The 18,138-nt window shown below is 36.4% G+C and overlaps 9 protein-coding genes across 9 annotated transcripts; 1 reads left to right on the top strand and 8 right to left on the bottom strand.

Moving 5' to 3' along the window:
- Positions 1–18: 18 nt before the first annotated feature.
- Positions 19–493, bottom strand: NPL3 (mRNA-binding protein; the record flags this gene model as incomplete). The annotated part of the gene is made up of 1 exon (XM_015610706.1): positions 19–493. A coding segment is annotated over one exon (475 nt), but the record flags the coding sequence as incomplete, so codon positions are not given.
- A 425-nt stretch (positions 494–918) lies between these two features.
- AC631_01875 (uncharacterized protein) lies at positions 919–1,842 on the bottom strand (the record flags this gene model as incomplete). Its single annotated transcript, XM_015610705.1, has 1 exon — positions 919–1,842. One exon carries the CDS (start codon positions 1,840–1,842, stop codon positions 919–921), a length of 924 nt encoding a protein of 307 aa, XP_015468513.1.
- Positions 1,843–2,315: 473 nt separating this feature from the next.
- Positions 2,316–3,062, bottom strand: AC631_01874 (uncharacterized protein; the record flags this gene model as incomplete). Its single annotated transcript, XM_015610704.1, has 1 exon — positions 2,316–3,062. One exon carries the CDS (start codon positions 3,060–3,062, stop codon positions 2,316–2,318), a length of 747 nt encoding a protein of 248 aa, XP_015468512.1.
- Positions 3,063–3,837: 775 nt separating this feature from the next.
- On the bottom strand, positions 3,838–6,072 carry AC631_01873 (beta-mannosyltransferase; the record flags this gene model as incomplete). Its single annotated transcript, XM_015610703.1, has 1 exon — positions 3,838–6,072. The coding sequence occupies one exon, from the start codon at positions 6,070–6,072 to the stop codon at positions 3,838–3,840; it is 2,235 nt and encodes a 744-aa protein (XP_015468511.1).
- A 418-nt stretch (positions 6,073–6,490) lies between these two features.
- AC631_01872 (beta-mannosyltransferase) lies at positions 6,491–8,605 on the bottom strand (the record flags this gene model as incomplete). Its single annotated transcript, XM_015610702.1, has 1 exon — positions 6,491–8,605. One exon carries the CDS (start codon positions 8,603–8,605, stop codon positions 6,491–6,493), a length of 2,115 nt encoding a protein of 704 aa, XP_015468510.1.
- A 168-nt stretch (positions 8,606–8,773) lies between these two features.
- Positions 8,774–11,287, bottom strand: SMP2 (phosphatidate phosphatase; the record flags this gene model as incomplete). Its single annotated transcript, XM_015610701.1, has 1 exon — positions 8,774–11,287. The coding sequence occupies one exon, from the start codon at positions 11,285–11,287 to the stop codon at positions 8,774–8,776; it is 2,514 nt and encodes an 837-aa protein (XP_015468509.1).
- Positions 11,288–12,594: 1,307 nt separating this feature from the next.
- Positions 12,595–14,205, top strand: HNM1 (Hnm1p; the record flags this gene model as incomplete). Its single annotated transcript, XM_015610700.1, has 1 exon — positions 12,595–14,205. The coding sequence occupies one exon, from the start codon at positions 12,595–12,597 to the stop codon at positions 14,203–14,205; it is 1,611 nt and encodes a 536-aa protein (XP_015468508.1).
- An 866-nt stretch (positions 14,206–15,071) lies between these two features.
- Positions 15,072–16,343, bottom strand: SSH1 (Ssh1p; the record flags this gene model as incomplete). The annotated part of the gene is made up of 1 exon (XM_015610699.1): positions 15,072–16,343. The coding sequence occupies one exon, from the start codon at positions 16,341–16,343 to the stop codon at positions 15,072–15,074; it is 1,272 nt and encodes a 423-aa protein (XP_015468507.1).
- A 541-nt stretch (positions 16,344–16,884) lies between these two features.
- Positions 16,885–17,091, bottom strand: RIB4 (lumazine synthase; the record flags this gene model as incomplete). Its single annotated transcript, XM_015610698.1, has 1 exon — positions 16,885–17,091. The coding sequence occupies one exon, from the start codon at positions 17,089–17,091 to the stop codon at positions 16,885–16,887; it is 207 nt and encodes a 68-aa protein (XP_015468506.1).
- Between the last annotated feature and the right edge of the window lie 1,047 nt (positions 17,092–18,138).

The raw sequence follows: 18,138 nt of genomic DNA, 5'->3' as shown, positions 1-18,138 counted from the left end.
CACGGCCACCTCTGAAACCACCTCTGAAGTCACCACGGCCACCTCTGAAACCACCTCTGAAGTCACCACGGCCACCTCTGAAACCACCTCTTCTTGGTGGAGGTGGAACGAATGGAGAAGTGTCTTCTTCAGCTGCTAAAACAGCACCTTGGAATTCGGATTCGTTTAATAATGGAATAGCGGTAGCTAATTCATCGGCTGAACCGAATTCTAAAGCACCAATAACTTCATCGGTATCGTAATTTCTGAAAACTTTGGCAAAGGTTGGAGCCAATTCGGTTCTGTCTCTAACAAAGTCTTTGAAATCTTGCCATGCTGTACCATCTGGTAAATTGGTAACCTTAACTCTAAATTGACCTCTAGTATCTTCCTTCTTTTCACGTGCGAACTCGATTTGTAATGGTTGACCTTCAAAATCAGTGTTATCTAACGTGTCAACAGCACGCTTGGCATCTTCTTCGTTTTCAAAAGTAACGAAAGCAAAACCTCTCATTAATTGGACATCGGTAAGAGGGCCAATGTCACTAAAATGTGCTTCAACTTGTTCACGCTCAACTATATAATGGGTTAGTATTTTTTGCCTTCCTGGGAATCAATTCGTTTTTTTTAAAAACAACTCAAACATACCTTCGAACGATAATGGTCTAACGAAAATCTTATTAGGTTCAGTCATTATTGATATATTCTTTATATTTTAAAAAATCTAATAGAAAGAAAAGAAAAATTTTATATTGCCTTTAATTTTTACTAGATGGTCTTTTACATTAAAAAACTTCCTGTGGCTTACACGACCTCTTCTAATTATTGCAAATATTTATACATTAAAAGGAACATAAATGGATAATACACTAGGTTTTCAGGGCTATATGATGTCAATGAATAAAGGATTCGAGACTTCATTTGATATTGTTAGGTATTTCAAAAAGAAATGATGTCAAGTAGAAACAATGCTAAAAAAATTGGGGCATCGAGCGACTGTTTAATGCCAGCAGAGTCGTAGTAGTGATATGACGTTGTAGCAACAAAAGTGGACGTCATAGAAGCTTTAATATAGGAAGTCTTGTCGTTTTTGTCTTTACTGGTAGCTTCTGTTTTATTTTTCGGGGATTTTGTAGATTTCTGGGATGCCCATGACAGGGCATTCACGTTTCTTGTGGTACTATTAGTGAAATCCGTGGAAAGACATAAGCTTGCATCACATGAATAAGTCAACCTTGTTCTTGATAAAGACTCTTCGGAAGTCACAGATTTGTAATTTGAGCTTGTAGGACTAGTATGGCTTGAGGGACTTGTAGAGTGAAATTTAATTGAAGTAATGCCAGCTGATGATACGGTGGTCGAGCTGCCATGTGAAGTGACAGAGGGATAGGAATTTTCAGATTTTGAAATTGGCTCATTAGTCTTTGTATTGTTGTTTTGACTATTATTCGCTATTGTGGAACAACCAGAACACCTTGAAATAATTTGTGACAAAGGTTTGTTTGAAATCGTTGGTACATCAGTAGTTTCCTTATCTGAAAGCATGTACGATTCCTTTGCATAAGCTAGTGCTGGAGTAATAGTGAGGATCTCAATAAGGGTTGAGGCAATTAGTATGGTAGTTGGATGACCCAGACCCATCAGCGAGTTAAAGGAAGTTTGGGGCGAGTATACATAAACAATGCTGGTAGCAGTTTGTGTGTATCTCTCGTTGGAAGTTCTCAATATAATGGAATTTTCATCCGTATAGTCTGGATCTTCACTTTCGGTACATTCGTCATCTTCAAGAGAAGATGCAAAAATTCCTCGAAGTAATAACGAGAGTTTCAAAAAATAAATAAAACCTGTTACACCCAATTTCATGTTCAGTTTGTGGATTTCTAACAAACAAGAAACTTCATGATATCACTCGATTCTTATACAAGAGTGTAAATTCTTGTTCTTTGGTGCATAACTAGTCGACAAGCAAAGACTCGTATTTCTGGCGATTCAAATCTGACACTAAATTTCGCAACCTGCCATTTTCAGCCATTGCAATCTATTGTCAACACGACGTTAATCTTTGGACTAGCCAACATATTAAATGATGTATATTAATGTATCAGAATAAACTTTCAGCATATTTAGTCGATTGGCAAGATATCCATTAAATATTTTCCTGAAACTCATCTACAGTTAAGAAATAATTTTTCGATAAGGATATTTATTCTAATAAAAAACTACACACTTAATCTATAGATATATATTCTATACCCTTATTATAGAAGTATATATTATGGAGTATACTTGTAGTTATTAAAAAAAAGAAAGCAGAACCAAGAACATCCATTAGTCCGCTAATCTCTTTTCCAACGAACTTGGTTTGGTTGTCTTGCATAGTAAATACCACCAACCAGAATATTTGTATTCCATTGATCAATATGAGAGCATAATGCACTACCAAGGGCCATTTCTCTTGGAATTTTTGCTTCATTGACTTTCAAAGTGAAACCATTGCCCCCATTTGGAATAACTTGAGCTATTCTTTCTCTTACTTCAGATTCTTTTTCTCCTTGGTTGTGAACTTTTTCTAGCCACATGCCTTTACTAGTCCACTGATATGTTGCTCCATCTGCTAAAGTAAACATTCTATAACTGTCAATGGCATCGACTTTATGTCCAATAATATGCCAACCTAATTCAGCAGCGGGTGCTTCAGGTGCTCTAATTAACAAGACGTTTGATCTCAAACCAGCTCTGATTGCAGCAACAGGTTCATCTTCGCCATTTTCCCCTGTACCAGTTATAGCAGAAGAATACATTCTATATGCCCCCTTAACAGCCCTTGATCTAACAAACCAGAAAAGCTTTTTCGATGGATCAGTCGGACCAAGTGGCTCCTTACCATTATCAGTATCATATACATCAAATATCTTGGAACCAGACCCAAATCTTTTTAATACAGCGTATTGGGAAATATTTTCTTCCGGTAAATCAATAATTGTAGGAATGTACCGAGATGCTCGTCTGTGAGGACTGAATAAAACGGATTTAGCTAAAACAACTGGTCTCAATATAGGAGAAAGTATAAGTTCAATTGGCATTCTAGATTAGCAATTTAATTGTCAATAATGGGAAGTAGAAAAGTAATTGAATTTAAATTAAAAAAAAACGTTAATGTTAAGATGGGTGCAAAATCAACAAGTTTATAATATTTCCTTATAATTGTGGTTCGAAAATAAAATTATATCCAATTTGTACAAACTCAAATTTATATATATTAAATTAATAAAAAAAGAAATGGTACAATTAAAACCATTAGAAATACAACAGGGTTAAAATATAATATTAGTCTTGGATTGTTTCAAAATTTCTAAACTCTGTACATATTGGATGAGTTTGAAACTATTTTCAAAGAAGCTAAATTATTGCTAATTTCTTCTAGTAATATTAGAATAGGCGTTAACAGAAAGGAATCTCTAGTGTACACAATTACATTGATATGTATAGACGTATAATAATTAATATGTACACAGTTGACTTGATAAGTACTTGAACCATATTTTAATTATAACTCATTACTGAACAATTTAATGTCTAACACAAGAAAGTCCGATATAGTGTAATGGCTATCACATGGCACTCTCCATGCCATGATCCGGGTTCGATTCCCGGTATCGGAGAATTTTCTTTTTTAACTTTTTTTTGAATTCACCAATTATTATTATGCAGTACGCTAGAGTCTACACTTTATAGATGATTAATTTAAAACATTTTATTCTATTTAACTGTAATAAATATAAGTTGTACATACGAGAAGTAAATAATGCAAGCGAGTGTTATAAGTAATTCATTGATAATTTTATTTTACTTTCATGATTAGTCCGAATTGGAGGACTTTGCAGGGTCATTAGGATTCGAAATACTTGGTTTGAATTTATCTTTGTTGTCTGAGGATGGTATATCTTGTCTACCAGAGTTCCTTTCAGGAGACAGTTGCCTAGGTGGTGGTCTTTTATTCATTCTGTTCGGCCTCTTTTTTAATTCTTCATTAAGCTTGTATAAATAGAGATCCTGTTCGTACTTGGATACGTTAGGATCAACGAAATCGTCATTGAGATCATAATCATAATCTTCGTTATCATCTTGGAAAGACTTTTCATTTGCCATACCATAAGCAGCGCAGAATTTGGTAGAACTGTCTAATGCACAAACAACGTTATCGTTATTATATCCTGTAAGCCATATCAAATTATTCTTACGTGGATTATCAACTATATTGATATCCGGTATATGCAAGTTTTTAATATTTGATGTAAAAGATCCATCTTCCGAGGTATCATCGACGGGCAAAAACAAAGACTTATCATCCAAGTTTAGAATTTGATTCAATAATCCCTTAATATTTATGGTGTGAACCGTGAAATCAGAAATAGATAAAGACAATGTCATGTAATCATCAGCGTCGAAAAAACCAGTCTTAGTATTTTCTTTAATAGACTTAATATTCCAGGAAGAAATACCATTTGGAATCAAAATATTCGATCCTATGCAGACGTCCTTTGGATTTTCTAAGTCCCAACCAATTATGGGAATATCAAAGGATATTGATGAACTAATATGACTAATCTTATAAAAGTCTTTGAACACTTTAGGAGATTTAGGATCATTAACATTCTTTTTACTCAAAACTGAATCCTTAACAAGAACCACCATGTTTGGTCTATACATATTATTACCACATCCACACTTATCTAAATGAGCTCTAGCAAATCCAACCCAAATTTCTCTGTGCGGCGGCAATAATGTTTCAAGTGGTAGGTCTGTTTGAGATCTAATTAAGTCATTTATATTCTTCAATTCAGTACCACCTCTTAGTGGCCCTACTTGTGACTCAGTAGATATCTTATGGTTTAATCTATAGGTGAATGAACAGCTTCCTGAATCATTGATTAAATCACATTTCAATACTTCAAAATTAGCCCACCTGTAAACAAAATTCACAAATTTATCATAGCCATGTATAGTTCTCAAGTTATCACTAATAAATGGAGTCCAATTTTTTTGTTTCTTTTGCCTTGGTATGTTTTTAATCTTTAACTCAATTACTTTGTTATAAAGCTTACTATCAAATTCTTTATTGCCCATACCATCTGTATTCGATTTACCCATTTGGAATTGCCATGGCCAACTCATGAACATGGACCTATAGAAGTCTTGTTTTAAAACTAAGCCATCGTCTTCGTCATCATCATAACGTGATAATTTGCGATGGTAAGCGTTAAATATAATCAAGGGTTCTAGGTACCCTCTAGTATTCTTAACGAGTAAAATTCTTGGGTCTTCAGGCCCGTAGTATTTGTGTTCAACATTATCGCAATCATGCCAAAAAGGAATAGGTAAGAAATATGGAAACTTTAATGCTTCGAATCTCTGGTCATCAATCATTTCTGTGTCTTCCATTCCATCAATGTAGTTTGTGGGAACCACCAACTTTGTATTGGTGAGCTCCTTCCAATCCTTCGAAAAGATCTGCGCATAAGTTAAAGATATAATAGGCTGGTTTCTGGCACCCTTAGGACTGTAAAGAATTCTTGAAATCATAAAATGAACACCGTATTGTTCCAACCACACGGAAGATCCCGCAAGTCTGTACCAGTATTTTTCTACCACATTGTGCTTCAACTGTAACTTGAGTTCGTCAATGAAAAATGGTGCTAACTCCTTGTAATATGGATTTGTCTCACACTCCTCAAGGAAGTTAGTCAAGATTTCCGGTAACGAGACTCCGATATTTTTAGCCTTGTCTATTTCCACCACTGATGTCGACTTTAATTTGGAATCACATTTCTTCAAATTAAGATTAATATTTGCATCACTATTGAAAATCGTCAAATTATGCTTCGTAAACTTTGAAGTCGGCAAAGCAGCCATACCATCTTCGTTTTTAAACAACTTGCTCTTGCCCAAGTCTGTCAAGTTAAAGTTCTGTTTCACATATCCCTTTAACTCCTCTTTTTCAAGAGGAAAATCCCTAGGAAATATCACTTGGTTTGTTGTATCTTTCTTGACCACACTTGACCCTTGGTTATATGCGTACTTGAATGAACCCATTAAATCATTTTGATTATATTGCCCAATTTGATATAACAATACCACACTGAATACAATTGCAATCACTATGATATATGACTTAGTATACCTTTTAAGGGGCATCATGAATTACTTATATTGGACCAATATGACGTTCTTCAGATTTACCTACTGATTTAAGAAATTAATATCGTTGATATTTGAATCACAAATTTGGTAAGTTACCATACGATACTTAAACTAAATTTTCCTTTGAGGAGCACAGCCCGCGGATTTTTGATTTTCGTTAGAACGCTAACAATTGCAAAATTATCACAATTGAAATTCCAGTGTTAAACACAAGATAGACTCGTATGTATATCTCTATACAAATTAATACTATAAGATATAAATAAACAAACAAATATATAAATTGAAAAAATTTCTATAAAATGTAAAATCAGTTTGAGTTTGTTTTAGAGTCTGCAGCATTGTCAGCTTTTTCCAGTTCCTTTTTACCGTACTCTTTACAGAATTGAATAGACAGTTGTAGAGCACAGTTTACATTATCATTATTGTAGCCCACTGAATGGAGATGCAGGGATTCAAAGAGTTTGTGATTTGAGTACGATGGCTTTTTGTCTAGTTTGAATAAATCGTTAAGTAGGCCTCTTAAGTGGATTATTCCTACTGTATAGTCAGCAAGCGAAAATGACATGGTTAAATAATCCACTGCACCGAGATGTTGGTTGTTGTCGTCTTTTTTGAACGACCACGAAGAAATACCGTTGGGAATGAACACATTGGGTTGGCCCCCGATACACACATCGTTAGGTTTGTTTAAGTCCCATCCTATGACCGGTATGTCCATCGATACGAAAGAAGTGATATGACTGATTTTGTACTTGTTATCATCTTTCGTAATTATAACCATGTTTGGCCTGTATATGTCTTGTCCACACCCACAGTTCTTCAAATGGGCCCTGGCAAACCCGATCCATATGTCTCTAGTCTTTGGAATATTGCTTAGAGCTGAATCAAGCTGAGGAAATTTGTGTCTTTCACTGCTGATCAACTCGTTAATACTGATTAGCTGAGTACCTCCTCTCAACTGTCCAACTGGCTCGTCATCGGGCAAATTCTTGTTTAGTCTATAGTCAAATTCACAACGTGAAGTCATACCTGAAACGTCCGCTAAATCACATTTCAAGATCTCCAAGTTTGACCACATATATACGAAGTATATATACTTATCATGCTGATATATTTGGCGGTCATGAGAGCTGATAAACGGACTCCAGTTCTTTTGAATCTTCTTTCTTGGAATATTATGTCTCTTCAATTCAACAACTCTAGTATATAGGTTATCGTCAAACTTTCTGCTTGGTAAGCCGTCAACATTCACCTTGCCCCTTTGGAATTGCCATGGCCACCCCATAAACATTGATCTATAATGCTTAATGCTTAAAGTAAGTTCGCTCTGACCCTCATCCCATGTTCTCTTAATACTTTTTCTATGAAACTCATTGAAGACAACCAATGGCTCTTCAAAACCTTTTGGGTTCTTAACAAGAATGGTTCTAGGATCCTCAGGACCATAAAACCTGTTATCTTGCTTATTAACATTGTGAAATATTGGAATTGGCAAGAAATCAGGATACCTGATACTAGCCCATAATTGCTTTTCTGCTGGTAATTGATTACCAACATCAGGGTTATTCGTAGGTACAATCAATTCAACATTTTCCAATTCCTCCCATTTTTCATTGAAGATTTGTACGTAGCTCAAACTAAGAATTGGCTGGTTTCGAATTCCTCTGGGACTATACAACACTCTTGAAACCATAAAATGCACTCCATATTGTTCCAACCACACCGAAGATCCTGCCAATCTGTACCAATAGTTCTCTATAGTGTGTTCTTCAAGCTGAGTCTCTATGTCTTTTTGGAAAAATGGTGATAACTCCCGGTAGTACTCGTTTTTCTGCTTAACAAAATTGCCAACCACTTTCTCCAACGATATCTGCATCGACTTCGACTCGCTAACTTCTAAATTGAGAGAATTTTCGATGGCTGAACATCCTCTGTTGTCTCCTTTGATATTAGGGTATGGGTTGAAAACCTTGAATGCGTGCTTATGGAATGCAGTCTCTTCCGCAACCTGGGTGCTCAATTCTTCAGATTTATTAGTTTCACCATCTGCATTTCCATCGTACAGGTACTGAAATATGTGTTTCTTCCCCTTGATATCATCCAAATTTTCAAAATGCTTAGTATAATATTCCTGCAAGTCTGCGGCCTCAAATCGTTTAGGAAATATAATCATCCGCTCATCGTGAGGAATCTCTGATACCTTCAATGCTTTTGGTCTTTCAGGCTCTTTAGGCTTTTCTACTTGTTCCTCATTATCATATGAATCATGAAATTCTTCTTCTGGTGGTTTATATTTGGGTTTGACAATTTCCATCAAATCATGCCCGTCGTATCTTAGTAGGTGCAAAGAAATGATAACGCTCAAAGCCCCTATGGTGAGCATGCCGATAATTATCTTTTTCATGCTAAAGTTCTTAAGCATTTTGTCTAAGTAAAGTTTCTATGACTTCTACTTCTAAATTATCTATATATTGAACACTTTGTCTAACTATTAATTCAATTAATGCTAATATCTGTTAATCTCTATCTACACGTGGAGGCGAGGCTAGTTTTTTTGCGCGTCTATATTTGACATATTATTAAATCGTATTTACAAAGACAACTTATTCATTAAATCACTAGCTTTAACGAATTGGCTATTAGATTCTTCATTAGCTTCATTATTAGATCCATTCCTAGATTTTGATTTAGTTAATGGATCAAGAACTGGAGGAACCGGAGATAATTTTGGGCTGGCAGGCGAAGGGGAGTTAATAGCATCAAACCCATGGCTGAGGTCATGGTCTAGGTCCTCTTCATCAAGTTCTTCCTCATCCAAATCATCAACATCTTCGACATCATCATCCGCACCTTCTTCATCTTCATCGTAATCATCTTCATAGTCGTCCTCGTCGTCATCATAGCCATCATCCGTGTAGTCATCATCATCGTCATCATCGTCGTAGTCGTTGGTGTAATCACTGTCGTTTGTCATCGCAGTGTCATCGGGGCTTATAGCCAGGTTGGACGACAGGGCGGTAGTAGGATTGGATGAGTTTTCAAGGTGGTTAAACATAAAGTTTTTCAATGGGGACGTAAACGAGGAAGCCGAGGTTGGTCTTTCAGTTTCGTTAGACGTCGCTGTGATTTCACCAGACCCACGAATCGAGAGTAAAGCCGGTGACTTAGGGGATTTTGACTTAGATTGCTCAACAAGCTCGTCTTTGCCCTCGACGTCCAGGTCGCTCAAATCGCTCAAGTTAGCAAGTGGTTCCCTCCAGTAATTGACATCGTTGTATTTTTCGTCCGTCTTGATGGCTAACATTGAATCTTCTTCAAAGTTATCAACACTTCTAGCCCCAGGAGACCCAGGAGGTGAATAGACTTTGGTGTTGTTGATGTATTGGTTGAATTGATTGGCATTCCAGTATGCATTTAATGTGTTCACTGCCTTTATTGGCGGGAAGAAATGGTCAACCAACTCTCCAATATATATGTAAGAGGATTTATAACCGGCTAATTCCAATAATTCCATATGAACTTCACCATTGGGATTAATCGTAAAGATTCTATGTGACGGAATCTTGACTGACCTATAACTTATAGCATCAGTGATTCTATTCCCAAATCCCGCGTAGAAAGGAGTCATATCGTCATCATGGGATAAATCCTTAGCATTAAAGTATAGACTTTTAATATCATTTAAACATGACATTTTGAAAACTTCTGGTTTCTTCAAAATGACTTCTCTTTTCAATGCAGCCATAGTTCTATCAGGACTTAAAATAACCGGCCCATGTGGGAGCTTTGTACCCTCTTGAACTATTCCCTTTAAATATTGTCTCGTCGAGTCAGCCTGGCCTACCGATCTAGCAGTCAAGTAAATAATGTTGTAGCCATTGGATTTAATATCCTGAAATAAATTAGCTACACCTGGATGGGTCCAATCTCTACCAATTAAGTTTAAGACATGTCCTAATGCATCAGATTTGGTGATTGTACCATCTATATCCGATATGACTATCGGCGTGGAGGATTTCCATAAATATAAATTAGATTCGATTTGTGAATTGGCCTGGTTCAATTTAAATTTCAATTTGTTCTCCCCGTAGTGCAAATTCATCTTTTGCAATTGTTCAGATGTTAATCTCAAAGTCTTGAAATATGTCTTATCACTATCTTGTCTATTCTCTACACTAGGTGTAGCAGTACCCAATGAATTTTCCTCATTACTGGTGACTCCAGCTAAACCTTCATGGTTTGCAAGATCATTCACAAGATTCATTTCATCTTCAGTTATATTATTATTCAAAATTCGAATATTGCCATCTTCATCTTTACTAACGATTTGATCTAAGAAATTATATTCGTGATCAGAATTCTTTCCATCTTTGTTATTATTAGTCAAATCCATTAATTCATTGAGAAAGATCTTCTTGAAATATTCATCAGAAACATCAATATTCTTTTGTGAGTTAGGTTTATAACCATCCATATCCAATACCATATCTCCATTCATGTCAATTTTAGATGGGATATTCAATTGTTGGGTAATCTTTCTGGCCTTTTCAAAAGTGATTTTCAGATGCAAAGTTGAATTGGGAGTAGGACTCTTTGAAGGCGACCTTGTAATCGAAGAATTTGAATCGGTGAGTTTTATCTTATTTTCAATATCATCATCATTTGGCTCGTTACTATGTTCATTCAAGTTCAAAGCTTCAGGTTCACCATGGTTTAAATCAAAAGTAGAAGATCTCGGGGATTCATCCTTAGGAGAACTTAATGGCGATCCTTCAGCTGAGCTTGTAGGTGAAATCACCGGAGAAGTCAATACTGATTGAGACACCAAATTGTGGTCTGATGTTTCGAACACGAAAAATGCTTCTCCCCCTTCACCTAGCTTCATTGGTAAATCTGTTTTGATATCATTGACATACAAATCAATCTTTTTTTGCAGCGGCCTGATAATCTGGAACTTTCCAAACCTAACATGCCATGGCGAGCAGTGTAAGGAACCATCAGGCTGTTCAACTACTATAATATCAATGGCACCCAGCAAAGTTGCCGGATTGAGTGCATTCCATTGATTATAAACGTAACCACCGACTTTTCCAACGTACTGCATTTCTAATCCTAGTTACCGTATCAAATATAATTGCTGTAAGAACTTTACAAGTCGTTGGAAAAAAGGGTAAGGGAAGAAATCACTTCACATCAAATATTTGATCACATGCGCACGACAGACCCAAACGACGGACTTGGACAAACATCCCCGTACCACCATCAGTAGCCCCAGATGTGTATCTTTAACTATCGGAAGACCATATTGCTACCTGAGTACGTATATTATCGTTTCCAGAAAGTTGTTGCCGTCGATTTCTGGCCAGATATGTCTAATATTAGGCCGCACATGCATTAAGCGAGAGTGGGTAGGTGTGTTGCACTTGAGTATGTAAAATTAGAAATATATAATGAACTAAACCGGGTCTAGGATGCATGGTTGACTCGAAGAACCGTAAAAACCACCCATAAAACACTTCGAATACCTGTGGTTCTATACATGATATATAGTCAATTGCACATTAACTAGAAGCTATCCCTATATCAAAACGGCGAATAGTGCTACTGATCAATCAAAAGTTACGAAATACACAAAATCTGTCTAGTCATTGGTCTACGTTTGCCATTTATGTACCAGAGATTGAAATACGCTTAGTGCTACGATGTCTCGGTCAAGACAAAAATTGCAGATATGCCTTCCGTTTGTCTCACAAATCCCATCTCCGCTATATAAACCATCATCGATACCCTTACCACTACTTTTTTCAGATTATATAATAGAGCAGAAGCATGTGAAAATCATAACTGAGAAAATATCATATTTTAACAGTTCAAGTGTATTGCACACTCAGTACTTATACGATGCCCCACTTTATATGAACCTGAATATCCATATTCTCACAAGATCATAGACAAACAAAACTTTCTAGAAGACTTTCCATCAACAATTATCCTTAAGGAAACATACCGTTAGTATTAAACCTTTTGATTTGTATCCGGTTATGTCCGCAATAAATCAAAAAAATTAAGTTTCTTATCGCGTGAATGCCTTTTGACGGTTTTTCCTTGGAGATCGAATATACTCGCCAAATTAAGGAAATTTTTGCGGCAAATAAGGATTTTTTCGACGGAAGACACCGACTGCTGAGCCATCGGGGTATATATTTGAATACAATCTCTAGCGTTTGGACTGGTTGATCCAATAATGCACATGCACCCCATACGATTAGGTTAAGGTTCTTCGTGCGGGTACCGCGAAAAAAAAAAGAATAATCCGTAAAAAATAATCCGTAAAAAAAAGGTTGTTAGCGAGAACTATAAAGATACAGAAAAACTTTTTCTTTTCTATCCATTCAGAACAGTAGCACCACCATGGATTCCACTGAAAAAGCTACGTCTATAGACAGTGTAGGTCAGAAGGAAATAGGCTTGGGAGCAAATGCTGTCTCAGGACACAAATGGGAAAACGTCGATTCTTCGTCGATTGGATCTCTCAAACAGGGTGAATTGAAGAGAACTTTCTCAGTTTGGTCGATCTTGGGTATAGGTTTCGGGTTGACCAACTCGTGGTTTGGTATTTCTGCTTCATTGATCACCGGGATTCAATCTGGAGGACCGATGTTGATTGTGTACGGGATTATTATCATTGCATTTATCTCTTATTGTATCGGTATAACTTTATCAGAAATGTCTTCTGCCATTCCATCTGCTGGGGGACAGTACGTATGGACAAGAGTGTTATCGCCAAAAAAGTACTCTAGTATTTTAGCATACTTGTGCGGTTCATTTGCTTGGGCTGGTTCGTTATTTACAAGTGCCTCGATGGCCTTGAGTATTGCCAACGAAATCATGGCATTTTGGGTGATGATGCACCCAGACCACATTATAAAGAAGTGGCAGTTGTTCGTTATTTATCAACTAGTTAACATATTTTTGATTATTTTCAATTGCCACGGTAGATACTTGCCATATATTGCAAATGCGGCATTATATACATCTTTATTTTCATTTGTCGTGATCACGATAACAGTTTTGGTGTGTTCCAGGGGCAACTACCAACCAGCTAGCTTTGTTTTTACTGAATTCGAAAACGGTACTGGCTGGTCTTCTTCAGGTATTGCGTTTATTGTTGGATTGGTCAATCCTAATTGGTCGTTCAGTTGTTTGGATTCTGCAACTCATTTGGCAGAAGAAGTGTTCAATCCAGCAAGAGATATCCCTATTGCAATTATGGGTACTGTTACCATTGGATTTTGTACATCTTTCTGTTATTCTATTGCCATGTTTTTTTCCATTCATAATTTAGAAGATATTTTGAACTCAAGCACTGGTGTTCCAATCTATGACATCTACTACCAAGCTTTAGGTAATAGAGCAGGTGCTATTTGTTTGGGTACTTTGATTTTATTGACTGCTTGTGGATGTACTATTTCGTCTCATACATGGCAAGCAAGATTATGTTGGTCTTTCAGTAGAGATAATGGTTTACCATTTTCAAAGTATTTATCTATTGTTGATCCAAAGGCAGGTATTCCATTGAATGCCCATTTGTTTTCTTCTTTCTGGGTTGCAGTCTTAGGATGTTTATATTTGGTTTCTGATGCAGCATTCAATTCGATGGTTGTGGGGTGTATTACTTTCTTATTATTAAGTTATATTGTCCCTACTTTATGCTTATTGTACAGGGGCCGTAATAATATCAAGCATGGACCTTTCTGGTTGGGCCCACTTGGATTATTTGCTAATATTGTGACCTGTTGTTGGACTCTTTTTGCTTTAGTATTTTTTTCATTTCCTTCATTCATGCCAGTAACGGCTGGTACTATGAATTACGTTTCGGTTGTCATTGTTATTTATCTTTTGTGGACTTTAATTTATTGGTGGTTCCCTGTTAAGGGCTGGGCCTGTAGAGATAATTTCGCTGGTGGTAGAGGTAACGATGAAGAGGAAGAATTCCCAGACGTTTGTTTAGAGATAAAATAGATTTCATTTCGTTTAATAAATAATATATTTAAAGAATTAAACTATGTGAGACTTCAGGTTATTTATATGCTTTTGAAAACACAACCCATAGCACATGTAAGCAAAATAGGATATCATCTTCATAAATGTATTTCGGAATTTGCACCATTCATCCTCTATCCTGGCTCCGTTTGAGGAGATTGTTCACTGTCTGTACTTTCGCTGTGCATTGCGTTTATTAGGCTCTCAAACGTTTCCATCCTATTACCGCCATGTGGTATAACATGTTGAGCATTAGAAGCGTCAACGTATTTTACCTTCAGCCAATCTACTTTACTTAGTATTCTATTGCCTCTTTCAATACATATCAGATACGTCTATTAATCGGGATAGTCGTTCTGAAGAATCACACACCCCAGCGAAGGTTAATGAAAGACCCCCTAGAATTCCTAAAATCAAAAGCAGAATTGACAATATGAAATAGTACTTACAAGAATGAAATTCGACTAATCAGACTGGGGAGGATATACTGTTTAGTCCTCTTCATGAACCATCTTTATAACAACAATATCAAATGGCTCTGTGGCCGAGTGGTTAAGGCGGTAGACTCAAGTTCTACTATCGTAAAGATGCACGAGTTCGAACCTCGTCGGAGTCATTATTTTTTTAATTTATTTTTCATATTTTTTTCTCACTTCAAGCACGCATATATATGGAAGGAATCAATTACAGAATATTTACAAGTCTAATAATGAATCATTATATTAAATTATAACTATTTCATATATAGAAATAATTAGTAAAGACCTCTCAAAGCTTGATTGGATGATTAAAGATATGTAATTTATATTACATGCTCTGAACATTTTTAATTGGAGACTGTTCGCCTATTTACGGAAAACATTTGTCAATTGTGAGTTACCACCTGCTTGTTGATATTCCATCATAAATTCTTCTAATATACCAAAAGCACCACATACACCAATAATCGCAGCGACACCCTTACCTAATCCACCAAGCACTTCACCGGCGATGGCGAGCACAGCTAAGACAAAGGCACCACTAACAGAAGCAACTGGGATAACTCTTGATAATTCCTTAGTGATTGAAATATCTCTTTTACCAGAAATTGAAATACCTTGTTCTTTAAATTGCTTGGAAATATCTTTTGGAGAAGAACCAGACATTCTACTCCATCTGTCAGCAAACCAGGTTGACAATGCAACAATAGATAAGCCGTATGTGACAGATCTAATTGGAGACAATAAGGCTTGTGCTAAAGTTTTAGATGGAGTTAAGAAGTATAAGATACCAGAGGTCAAATTCAAATTAAATGACTTAGAATCTAATGACCAAGTACCAATAATAGAAGCAGCGAATTTAGAGTAGTTGCTTAACAATGAAGACGTGAAAAATCCGAATACTTGGAAGTTAGTTAAAACAGTGAAGGCAAACAAAATTGGTAAAGCCCCAGTGTAGAATAATCTAATTGGGTAGACGTTGTTCATGCCTCTAACTTTGGTAGATCTAATTGGAAGTTCGATTCTATAATTTTGGATACCAATTAGAACAAGAACAGTGACTAAGACAATGTAAAATTGTGTTAAGTTAGGCAATTGAGATCTAGTGAAAGAATTCAAGACATTATAGTTTAATGATTTGAAGTTAATTCTGAAATTCTTGATAAAGTTCATTGCAGCACCATAGCTTTCAAACTTGTTAGAATTTGGCAATGAAACTAATTCCAAGCCAACAACATCTCTAATTAAATTAGTAGCAACTTGCAAGGCAATGAAACATAAGACACCACTACCAAAACAGTAACCCTTATCGAAAATTTCTACCATCAAGGTAGTGACAAATGACATAGTCACAATTTGTAAGAAAATTAAAACTAAGGTTGTTACTGGTACTGAATCACCATTAAATGGGTTGTAACCTTTAATAACGTTATTGTAGTAACCGGAAAAGATGAATCCAGCACCGTAAATAATAGCAAAGATGAAACTAGTCAATTTTTGACCAGTTTGATATAATTCTCTGTCAGATCTCAAGTTTAAGTTAACATTGATGAATCTAAAACCAGCACTTAATTGCCAAATGAATGCTGAAGTCAAGATAGGTAATAATCCTAATTCCAATAAAGTACCCTTTTCCATGGCAAAGATAGTTCTTTGAAAGTAGAATGGATCATTAATCTTCAAGTATGCATCACTGACCAATCCATAAATTGGCAATTGTGAAAGAAGGAAAATAATACCACCTGCAACTGTGTAGACGATTTTTTCATCTATACTAATATTTTCCACCGGTAATTCAATCTCTGGCAAGATTGGCAAGAAGAATTCAACAAAATCAAGAAGGCGAACTTATAATTGTTAGTAACTAAGTTATACTACATCATGCTTATAATAATATACATACATCCACTCATGTTTGATTGCTAAGATGACTTTCTAACTAAGTAATGTTATTAGTGAAGAATCGACGTCTTCTTTTCGACGATCTTACCAGCGGTGAAATCACGTGATAAGACTAAGCGGCCCCAAGAGGTGAACATTCTAGATAAGCCCTACCAGAGAGGGTTGAAGAGCACCTACGGAGATGAGGAGAGCATAATGTAGTATTTCGAGTCGTTTATTGACTTAATTAACAATGTATGTAGAAGCTTAGTCTTAGATGTGCAGACAAGAAGTCGGTCTAGTCAAACTTGGTACACATTTCAACAGCAGCCGCACCCCAGTCTTCACCGTGGTTGTGCATTTTTCCTTCGATTAAACCGGCTCTAGCTTCAGCTTGTTCATCAGTCAAACAAGTCAAGACACCAAAGATGACAGGTCTGTTCAATTCGAAGTTCAACTTCATCAATTGATGGGTGACAGAGTCACAGATGTACTCGAAGTGCATGGTGGAGCCCTTAATTAATACACCGATAGGAATAACGGCATCCAAAGGCTCACCCAATCTTTCTTGCTTATCAAAAAATAACTTTGTTCCGTATGGTAATTCGAAAGATCCTGGTACTGACTCGACCACGATGTTTTCTGGCTTCACGTTGAATTCCTGTAATTTCTTGATGGCACCTTCGACCAAAGAATCGATAATTTTTTTGTTCCATCTGGCATGAAGAATACCAATACGTAACTTGGATCCTATACTTGTTAGTATGACTTTCTACTCATATCGATCGCAGCGAAGGCTGCTTATGTCCCTTGAATGCGGGCCCTAAATTGACAATTGCTATAGTAAAAACAATTTGTGCCTCTTTCTAATACTTACCATCATATTGCTGATCTACCTTTCCTAATCCTTTAACAGCCATCTTATATGTTTTGAAGTTTTCGAGTTGTAATCGTTTTACAGCTGAAAAATTGTTCCATACTAGGTTCATATATATACGTCCAGATCATACCCGATGTTCAGTCCGGTCACGTGCATAAAATGTCACCAAATTGCTTAAGCCCCCCAGTGACAAACCCCCAGTGATATCTGCGACAATCAGCGACAACTAACCGACAATAAGCGGTTAAATTCAGCCCACAAACCCAGTGCGATTTCCGGCGTTGACGGGTGGTACACACACGACGTCTTCTTGTTCCACTGGACCATAAATAGCGAACAAAAAATTTTCTGTCAGAATAACGGAAAAGCTCTTCTTATTAGCCAATGTTGTATTCAAGTATGTATTTCTAACATTCCGACAATGCAGCAGTGAAATGATGATGAAAATATTAATTGCATAGTTCAACTGATATATATGAAGATAAAAATACCATCAAATAGTCTTTCACCCCTATCTGATTCACAATTAAGCTGTCGATTTAGACTGAACTAATACTAACAAGAGTAGACCGGTTAATCTCACTAGAATTTCTGGCGATGTCATCCACCAGACACACATTGCACTCAGGTTAGAGACCGATCGCTAACGACCGGATGTGAAATGTTGTCAAT

The sequence above is a fragment of the Debaryomyces fabryi genome (assembly GCF_001447935.2).
Source record: "Debaryomyces fabryi strain CBS 789 chromosome Unknown contig00028, whole genome shotgun sequence".
Taxonomy (NCBI): Eukaryota; Fungi; Ascomycota; class Pichiomycetes; order Serinales; family Debaryomycetaceae; genus Debaryomyces; species Debaryomyces fabryi.
Note: the sequence above shows the minus strand (reverse complement) of the source record. Positions and strands in the feature narration are given on the sequence as shown.